Below are 10,810 nucleotides of genomic sequence, written 5' to 3' on the forward strand. Positions count from 1 at the left end.
CATCGTATCCTCTTAGTGGTGCCTCTTTGGTGAAATCACTTTTGCTCTCAACTAGGAACCTCTCATAAAGAGCTTCATCAAAGAAATCGGGACCAAGAGGACCCTCCCACCCCTAGGTAGTTCCCTTCACCTTTCCTCTCCCTCTGGATGACCCTCCAGACATTGGTACCGCAACAAAAGAAAATACTGAGGAGTGTTCTTCTTCCTTGTGTGTGTGAATGAGAGGAAGTGAGTGGTTATTTATAGGTTGAGAGGAGGAATGGAGGCCTCTTAGTGTGCCATGTCAGCGATCCATGTGCCTCTTCACCTAAGCCCTTGGATCAAACAATAATAAGATAGATGGTGAAGATAGAGTGGAGTTGTGCTTCCTTGCATGCCAGTACTATGTCAGTGATGTGATAAATCGTTGTTGTCCCTGTATCTAAAAAGTCTATTTTTATTATCTGAAAAGCATAGAATCATTCACTGTTGCTTGGTAACCCTAGATTCATCTACAAAGCGTATGTACGATACGTTTGGATTATACACTTTCTAATAAATTTATAGTTAATCTGTGTACTACATTCACTGTTATTTGGATCATTCACTGTTATTTGGATTATTGTTTCACGGAAAAAATTCACAAGAGTTTTCCTTGTTTTAGGAGCATCTATAGTTACAAACAGAGACATCATTATATATTCCAAACATTTAATCATCCAAGGAGCAAAATGCAACCACAACGAACATCACAACCAACATAATATGTCCTGCGTAGTCCAAATAGTCCACAATATCCATACAGTCCTAAATAGTTATAGAAAAGTAAATACAAAATCTATAATAGTGCATACTAACAACTACCACATCCCTCACTGCCTCCTAGTCTTGCCCTTATCCTTGTGACTGAGAGCGCTCGTACCTGGAGTGTAAGGGTCATGCAGACGGCGTCGTCTAGTGCCTAGAGGCGGTGTAGGATGAGTCAAGGGAGCATCATGGAGCTGAGAGGGGCCAAGCTCCTTGTGCCTCTTGTCCATGTCATCGTCGTCGTCTTCCTCGTCCTCATCCCCGTCCCCTGTAGCTGCTTGCCTAGAGGAACCCAAGCCTCCTCTGCCCGTGGAAGGAACGTATACGTCTTGCGTCGTGTCTGTCCTACAACCACAATGACCAGCCACACGGCGTAGACGACGTGATAGCCTCTATTGTACAAAACTATGTTAACTAAAAGAATCTAACGTATTAATGATATGTTTGAAATAATATTTTTAATCTTACATCTAGGAAGCCAAGTATGTAGTTGTCATTGACTCTCGACCGAACGCGCTCGATCTCTTCAACTGAGCATTTGAGTGTATTGCCCTACAACAAAGTTCTCAATAATAATACTTCTGAACAGATAGCAATAGATTTTGTTTTCTTTTGTACAAGAATCTAACGTATTATAAGGGTTATACGGCTCAAAGGTTGCATTAACTACAATAGATAACTCCTAATGTCGGTCCAAGAACGCCTAATGTATTGTTATGCAACTTAACATACAAAAATAAGACAATTGGCTTACCACTCTGTCCAAGATCAGTCTTGCCTCCACCTGCCTTCCTGTACAAGTCGACTGGTCCCAGGCCGTGTCTTCATCGTCGGAGGACTCGATGTTGGCGTAGTTAGCTTCGGTCCACTGTAGCCTCAGCCTACACTGTGTCGCACGCTGGTACCAAGCTTGGTACCGCCTGAACTCACGGTTCGTGTGTGGCTCATTGTTGTCGTCCATGTTGTCGTGCATCTCCTCCCATTCCTCAATGAAGTACTGGTGGTGCCTCTCCCAGTCAAAAATCTTCTTGTTCCTCTGATGATCCAACCTGCACATATGTCATCGTTACTTGAATCCATGTACATGTCACCATATTAATAGAAATGAACCATCATCATGAGACATTTAAAATATCAAAACACTTACTTGTGTAAGTCAACCCTAGTCGAGAACAGAGCCGTAGGCCAAAGCTGTCTCACTCCAAATTGGCGTACAACCCTATCTGGCAGATGGTACTCAACAACATAGAAGCAGATTAGAGGGCACCTCATCCTATAGAAGTCGTCGTCGGCCCCACAAACGTTGCTCAGCTGAAAAGGAAGTGTGTCCTCTCCACCGTATGACTCTCACTCCACCTACAACATGTCCAAACAAGATGTTAGATGGTATACTAATCCTTTTCAAACTAGCATGGGAAATAAAATTTACTTACACTAGACGCCGTCAGCGTGTCTTGCTCGTTGGTGAACTCAATGTACGCCTGGTCTAACCTCGCGTACGAAACCCTAGCCTGGTCCCAAAGGTATGCCCATGTCGGCTGCTGTCTTGGAGGCTGACCTTGAAACCACTCACGATGATCCAGAACCTCAGGACGGCCAACTGGAAGATGAGCCCACATCCACAGCTGTAATAGGTACACGTATCCACCAAGTGACGGGTTTGACAAAGACTGACGACACCCCTCGCACAGCTACCGGTATAGAAAACACAAGACTGCAGAGCCCCAGCTGTAGTGACCCACCAGGTCCTAGTCACTAAGGCAGTGGATCCACATCCAGGACGCACTGTCACCCGTGACGTCAGGGAAGAGGACGCATGCAAATAGGTGTAAGATCCACACCCTGCAGTAGTACCCAACTGTCTCCTCATCTGCCTCCTCGGGGCACTGTGCGAACTCTTCCCGTAGCCAGGAGATGGGAACTCCAGAAGTGCGAGCCACTTGCTCACCAAGCTCACGCCCAAGGAAGGCCTCCACTCGTGCTCTCCAGCCCTCTGACCTGCACTGCCCAGTGACTAGATTGCCGTGAATCCTTAGGCCTAGCATCTTTTGACAGTCTTAGAGCGTGACTGTCATCTCCCCTAAAGGTAGGTGGAAGCTATGAGTCTCTGGCCGCCACCTATATTTAGGACAAAGCAATATTAATTGTCAAAAAGTCAATCGCATAAACAAATGGCCATGAATGGAGGTAATGATTCAATTTAATACCTATCAACCAGCGCAGTTATGGCCGTTGAGTTGAACTTGGACAACCCATGACGAACCTGAAAAGAGATGACATCTAGGCCAGCTCTTTACAGGAAAGGAGTGTACCTGTTATCGTACCGCATGTCCAAGAACCCACTGTGGGTTCTAGGATGAAGGAGCGGAAGGTCCTACATCGAATAAAACATAGTCTCCTGTTACTTCACGAACACATGTATATTCACCAAATTTTGAACAAAACTTATAGATTATTACCTACCCCAGCGCTATGAGACGTCCTCGGTGGGTCGCCTCGTATGTCGGGTCGAGCAGGTGGAATTGCTCCATCCTACAAAAAAAAGTGAATGAATTAGAATTTCAATATACAATGAAACATGAACTTACAAATGTGTAAGTAATTGACACAAATACAAGCACAAAAAGAGACATGCATAATTAATTAAATGAAGACGACAAATATAAAATAATAAAATGAACCAATAGTCGCACCTAACTAATCTGCCAATGGCAACTTCGTGAATTGTGGCCAAGTCTACCGCACTTGCCGCACTCGTACTGCTCAGGGTCAGTAACAAATGGAGTTCCTCTCCCATGCCTCGTTCTTCCGGGTATCTGATCCATAACCATCCTATGCCTCGTCCTCTGCCTTGATCCATGCTTGTTCCAATGGTAAGATGGATCCGCAATGTACTTCGGCCCATCATATGGAGGCCACTCTCCAGGGTCCCAAAAAGGCACAAAGCGGGGGCTCCATGTGTGCACAAGCGTGTCAACACTGAACTCGTGAGGTATCCTCCTCTCGATATTATAGTTGCGATGCCTAGCTGCTGCCACCAAATAAGAACATAGAAAGTGGTACTGCCTTGGTTTACCACAAGTGCACTTGAAATCTTGGAGGACAACCACATGTATCCTCGACTCTCGGACCTCACCGTCGGACGTTGTACCGCCCCTATGCTCGACCTGATAAGTCCTTGTGGCGTGGTCAAAGCAGCAACCTCATGTGTGTCAACCCTTTCTTTTGCCTTCTCTAGGTGTGCCTTTGGTTTCGGAGCCCATATCTCTCCATCACTCCGCAACTGCAATGCATGGGCGTGTCTATTGCTAAACCAGGGAATAAGCTTATAGAAGGTGAATTGAACGATTGCATTCACGGGCATACCACGTATCCCCAATAGCAACTTATTGAATGACTCTGTCATGTTGTTGCACTGAAACTCATACCTCCATCCACCGGCGTCGTGGGCTCTCGTCCATTTCTCCAAATCCCTCATCAAACCTGTGAGCCATTGTCTGTCTTCTGCATTTGATGCGGTTCTAACCTGCTCCAACTTTTCCTTAAAGTACTTGTCCTCAAGCTGTCGAGCAGCCTTCTAGAACAGATCAAAGTTACCCTTGACACCATCCTTCCGGAGTAGATTCTCGGCAAGGTGCCGAGTAAACCAACGATGATGCAAAGGTGCATACCCCTCTATCTGCTCTCGCACGGCATTAAGTATGCCTTGATGCCTATTAGATATGACGTCAACCTCCCTGCTAGGCCCAACCACGTGTATCCAAACTAGCATCAAGAACCATCCCCAACTGTCATTGTTCTCCTTCTCAACCAAATCAAACGTCAAAGGAACCAACTTGTTGTTCACGTCAAGAACCATCCCCAACTATCAATGGAGAAGATGGGACGACAGTGCCTAAAGGCCTCGACACACTAAGGGAAAGCACCAGAAGGCACGAAAGAATATCTGCCTCCTATCCTTCCATGTATTAGGTTTTGGGATGTACTCATAATGCATTCCTGGATTCACCGCTTTGATTGCATTGAAAAGAACTGACAGCTACTCATACCCATCCTCCTAGTCCCCATATATCATCTTCCATGCTCGCTGCTTAGCCCTCCATGCTTTACCATAAGTTATCACATATCCTCCATACAACGCCTCAACGGTCCTGATAATTGTCCTCACCTTCATGTTGGGTTCTCTCTGCAAAATTCCCATCAACCGCTTGGCAATGAGGGTAGATGTCAACTGTCGATGCCTCAGTGTCAGCTTATGGTCAGCACAATTGTGTGGCCCGACAACTTTTGTGATCTTCGATTTTCCGGTTACATGTTGCTTCCTTGCACAAACCCTCCATGGGCAGCATTCCTTGTCACACACAACTGTGTAATGACGCTCCGCATATGAATGCAATACCCTGTAAGGCCTCTTTCGTATCACTGTAAAAGCCTGCAACCACCTCTTCAAAGCAGGGAGGTCATTGAACACCCTCCCATTTTCAATTACCATGTTAGGACCGGCCTCAAGAGCTTCTAGGAGCTCATCATCACATCCTTCTGCAAATGCCTGATCGGAATGAGCAAGATCACTAAACTCGTGAACTCTAGGATCACGGCGGCCAGGAAAGATATGCCTCATCATCTCAACATCACTCTCCGTCAGCTCTCTAATAGGGCGATCATCATCAGAATCAACAGCCCTAGCCATCTCATATGGCTCCGAATCATGCATAATTTTAACACTATTGGAGCCACAGAATCCATCTCCAAAGTACACTTGCGCAACAACAGGGGGCACATCCACATTCTCAGGAATGTCTCCTGCAACATCAGTACAGAAATGAGGAAAGAATGAAAGAAATAGATTTAAGGAACGGAGTAAGCTCCCAAAAACCATGCGGTTAAGACACTTACTCGGATGATTCTGTGTCAAAGGGATCTCATAAGGAGGATCTGCCACGGAAATATAAGTCTGACAACCATCTATAAATACCGCATTGGGGGTAGATTGAGCATCGGGAACTGTAGGTGCAATCTACACATGTAGGTAAGGTTTTGGAATGGGAGGGTTGATGTGTGCCTGATGATCCATTGCTGGGGTAAACCCATGACGGATGGGATCAACTAACATCCGACACACAACCACGTCCAAACATTACAGCTGGCTCTTCATAGCCGATCTCACATAGTTCTCCCACTGATCCGCACAACCAATTGAGATCATTCGCCTAAAGATGTTCGGAGGAGAACCTAGGTGCAGTACACCATCAACTGCAATGTCATCATCTCCAAGGCAATGTAGCTCCTCCCGAGCCTTTGCAACTATCTCACTAAATGAAGACCTATCATTGAATAGCACAGGCACGCTTTGCATATCAAGAAACTCAACATATCCATAGCGATCGCTTTCAACGGTGCCTCCATGATATATGGTCACTCGGTTGTCCATCTAGTTCAAACATGTAACGAAACACATGTCCTTTAGTCAAAATTAGACGATAGATAGTACCTAACAAGTACTTTCTAGCTACAAACTAAGTAATCAAGATAATAACTACGTATATATATACAGTGTAATCACTAAATAGCTAGATCATATGTAGTTAACTAAATATGTAACTACGTATCTAAGTAGCTATCTAACTATATCTATGAACCTATGTATCTATGTTACTATCTATCTACATATATATCTCACTAGATCACTAACTAAATCAACTACCTGAGTCATCACATTAACTAGTAAATAACAAATGCCAACTAAGTAGGTATATTGCAAATTCATAATTTTTACCTTTCCAACGACTGCTCCGCGGACGTCGACGGAGTCGCAGCGGACGATAGGCTTGGGTCAGGCCGATGATACGGACCGGCGGTGCCACGACCGGCCGCTGCAGGTGGCGGGGTCGGCGGTGGCGCGCGGCGGGCGCGGGATGCCCGGGGCTCCGCGCGGCGAGTCCGGCTCGACGGGCGCGGGAGGCACGCCGGCGCTGGATGGCGGCAAGGCGGGGCGAGGCCGGCGGTGGAGGGCAGCAGAAGTGGCGCGGCGTAGGGGGCGACGCAGCCACGGGGCGCGACGCTCCTGCACGCCGAGGCGCGGCGCGTGGCGCGGGGCGGGGGAGGGGGGGGGGGCGTGGCCAAGGGGCGCGGGCCGTCCGCTGGGCGCGTGGCGCGGGGCGGCCTCGGGGCGCGGGCGCGGCCGCGGTGGCGCTGCGTGGGCGCGGGCGGCGGAGCTCGGCTATCCTAGGGCGAGAGAGGGAGAAGAAGAGAGGAAAGGCGCGGGCCCAATAGGTATTAAAGGCTCGGCGCCATTCACGTTGGCGCCGAGCTCGGCGCCAAGATCTACGGTGCCGAGCTCCCTGCCAGGTCATCCAGCGTGCCCAAGAGCTCGACGCCAGAGATGATGGCGCCTACCTTGGCGCCGAGCTAAGGGTCCATTTTCTAAATTCTTTCCGCCAGGGGTCTATTTGTGAGAAACTTTCAAAAAAGGGCTAAATTGTAAAAAATTCGGACCGAGGTAGTATGACTGATTAGAAAATCTGAATTTCACAGACAGCAACATTTACAAAGCATATAATGAACAATTACAAGAGCTGGCATACGAATGATCACCAATCAAACATACAACAATGTAAGGCATGAACTCAGCGGATGCAATTATGTAAATACAGTCGACATTATGTATTCTTTGAAGCATCCATCATTTGATTTACCATAACATGGGGGGAGACTCAGGAACTAGATGGCTAGTCAAAGAAATATGTCACAAAGGATAGAACAAAGAATATCATCAGATGGTTTTATGCTAATTTTCGCTTTTCTTCTTCAGCAAACCACCGAATCTCTTCAGCAAAGGCTTCTTCTTATGCTGCTGGTGCTGTTTAGTTGGTGATGTCCTGCCACTGTTATCCTTAGCTGAGTGCAACCCATTGCTGTCAAGACCTGCATCCCCCTTGTTTGATTCCAAATCAACCTGTGAGTCACCATCATTCTCCTTCTCCTTAGACGAATCATAGTCAGCAAACTTGCTGTTCTCCCACATTTTGGAAACTACCACAACAGGTTCATCCTCATCTTCAGTGTCCCCCTTCTCATTATCTCCTTCCTTGGCGTTACCATTTGTCGTGCCATCTTTTGTATTTGCAAACTGGGAGGAGAGTTCCTTAATCTTCTGAGAAGCAGCTGATTCCTTTGCCTGCAGGTCGTCATTTTCCTGTTTTATGTTCTGCAATTCATTCTCTTGGTCCAATACCTTCTCCTTCCATTGGATAGTTTCGGCGTTGGCTTGCTCCCTGATTCTGTTAGCTTCCATCAGCTGAGACTCAAGCTGCTGCAGCTTCTCCTGCAACTCAGTGTTTTCATTTTCTTTCTCCTTAACAACCTCCAAGGTCCTGTCCATCTGAACTCTGATAGCACCTATCTCTTCTTCTGAATTCTTAATAGAGTTGACAAAACTTAGCTCTTTGGACTGCCATTCCTCATGCGCACCCTTAGCTTCAGATTCTAGCCTTTCAACTGATTTCGTAAGGCAAACCTTCTCATAGTTTGCTTCATCAAGCATTAGCTCATAGTTCTCCTTAGTATTCTTCAGACTCAAGCTAAGCTCCTCTACCTGTGCCTGAGCACGCTCAATCTCATCTTGTTTGAGAAGGTACTTCTCTTGCGCCTCTCTGGATTCAGCTGACATTTCCTGTAAGGCTGAGGCCAGACCCTCCATTGCCTTCTTGACTTTCTCAAGCTCATCTTTGGTAGCTTCAAGCTCGTCAGCCAGCTGGTTCTTCTGTTCATTCAAGGTCTCTATTTCTGAGCTAGCATATTTATCACTGTTCAGAGCCTCAATTTTCTCTTCTTCTGCTGTACGGAGCTTCAACCTAAGCCCTTCAACCTCTGTCCATAGATCCGCTGCCTCTTTCTCTGCAGCATTGGTCCGTTGGCCCGAAACATCAATATCACTCTTGAGCTTTGCCAGCTCATCATCCAAGAACCTGACTTTGTCCTGAAGAGCAGCAACTTCAGATTCTCTATCACGAAGCAAACTACTTGTTGAATCCAATTCTTCCATTGCTGAATTCAAAGACTCACCCTTCAAAATATTAGACTGATCAGCCTCTTCCAACCTGGCCTCGAGCAGCTCTGCCTTCTTCTGCCATTCATCAGCTAACTGCTCTGACTTGGAACCAGACTTCCTAGCATCATCAGCATCACTCTTAAGTTCATTAACCATGCGCTCCAATTGAATTGCCTTCTCTTCAGCAGCCTTTGCTTTCTCAAGCTTGAGCTTTAATGCAGAGTTCTCTGCTTCAAGATTCTGAATCCTCTCTGCAGTCTTCTTCCCTCTGCCATCCAGCTTGGAATCAACCAGCTCTTTCAGGCGCTTAACCTCTGCAGTGAGGAGCTTAACTTCCAGAGCCTTCACCTCAGAAGCCCTAACGGCCTCATCTACCTGGCTCAGAGCTTCGTTCTTTGCATCGAGTGCGTCGGCCAGCTCATACCTGGCCTTCTCAAGCTGCTCCACTGTCGACCGCAGCGCAGCAGCATCAGCCTCCTGCTGGCCGTGCATGTTTGCCTGCTCCGACTCGCCGGCAGGGAGTTTATCAGTCCCCTGCGCCTCCTGCAGCTTGGCATTGGCCTCATCAGCCGCCTTCTTGGCACGCTCCAGCTCCGCAAGGACTCTGCCCTTTTCCTTCTCGTTCTCCACCAACTGCTCCTTGGCCTTGACGAGGTCTTCTCGGACCGCGGCGAGCTGCGCCTGCAGCTCCTGAGCAGGCTTGGCCGCCTGCTGCTGCTCCTGCGACTGCTTCGTGGGCTTCCCCCCTTGCTTCTGAAACCATCAAAACAAGTCTGAATTCCGCGAAAAAGCACGCGGGTTTCCGCGCCCGCAAACCGCAGGCGGTGGTGGTACGGTAGTCGTCGCGGATTGCCATACCTCCGGAGGCGTGGCGAGGCGGGAGGCGGCGGCGGCCTTGGGCGTGGGCGCCTTGCGGTCGGCCGACCCCGAGCCGGGGGACTTGTCGGCTGAGCGCGGCGTGCCATGGCCGGCGGCGCTCGCCTTGGGCACAGCCGGCTTCCGCGGCCTGCTGTCCTTGGGGGTTGGCGGCGTGCCGCCGCCGCCGCCGCCGCCCTTCTTCTCCTTGTCCGGCTTCGGCTTGCCGTTGCTCTTCGCCTCCGCCGAGCCAGATCTGCTCTCCAACCAAGAAACGGAACCACCGTCAGATGACGAACGGATGAAGGATCCACCGCCGCTGGCCGCGGCGGGGATCCGCCTCGCGCGGGCGGAGTCGCAGTGATCAAGAACCAGCACAGGAGGGGTGTGATGGACGGACGCTTACTTGGTCTTGGAGCCCTGCATTGCGGCGCCTGCGTCTGTCTGTCTCTGCCGCTGCTGCTGCTTGGCTTGGCCTCCTCTCTCTCGTCTCGTCCCTTTGGTGCGTCGGCGTCGCTCTCTAACGGGCAGGCAGGGAGGTGGAGCGCTACGAATGCGGAGAAATTTGGGGGTAGGAGTGGTGGGTGAGCGGTTGCGGCCGCGCTGCCACTAGTTGGAGAAGAAGATGGACGGGCGCGGGCGGAGCGGTGCGGCTGCGGGCCTGCGGTTGCGTTGCGGCTAGAACTAGAAGACACCGCCTCCGATCATCCCTGTGGGTCTGCTGTTGGGTCGCGTGGGTCTTCACATTTTCCTCGCAGGTTTTTATTGGAGGACAGAGAGGGAGAGGGAGAGGGAGAGGGAGAGGGAGAGCGGGACGCAGGCGAAGTGGCCGGGTCACCGGACAGGACAGCCATGCATGCTGGGCTGGTGGTGTCCAGGGAGACGGAACGGAACGGGTGGGTTGGAATGGAATTCGTCTTTTCTTTTCGTTTCTTTCACTGGTTATTACACGTTTACGGGCTTGCGGGCTGCGGCCGTGGTATCAGTATCACGTCACTCTCGCAGTCTCGCTGCGTCCATCTCTCTATCTTTTTTGTTTTTTTGGCGAGAATCTCTCGCTCTCTATCTATCTATCTATCCTACGGAAGCAGACGCAATCCTTTGCCGATTCTTTTTTTC

General features: G+C 49.1%; 1 protein-coding gene across 1 annotated transcript; it reads right to left on the reverse strand.

Annotated features, from left to right (window-relative positions):
• Positions 1 to 7,300: 7,300 nt before the first annotated feature.
• LOC136493332 (WEB family protein At5g16730, chloroplastic-like) lies at positions 7,301 to 10,561 on the reverse strand. Its single transcript, XM_066489405.1, has 3 exons — positions 10,098 to 10,561; positions 9,695 to 9,947; positions 7,301 to 9,589 (listed from the first exon to the last, which is right to left on the reverse strand). The coding sequence occupies exons 1-3, from the start codon at positions 10,115 to 10,117 to the stop codon at positions 7,574 to 7,576; spliced, it is 2,289 nt and encodes a 762-aa protein (XP_066345502.1). The 5' UTR covers positions 10,118 to 10,561; the 3' UTR covers positions 7,301 to 7,573.
• Positions 10,562 to 10,810: the final 249 nt, after the last annotated feature.

Source organism: Miscanthus floridulus, chromosome 11, assembly GCF_019320115.1.
Source record: "Miscanthus floridulus cultivar M001 chromosome 11, ASM1932011v1, whole genome shotgun sequence".
Lineage (NCBI taxonomy): Eukaryota > Viridiplantae > Streptophyta > Magnoliopsida > Poales > Poaceae > Miscanthus > Miscanthus floridulus.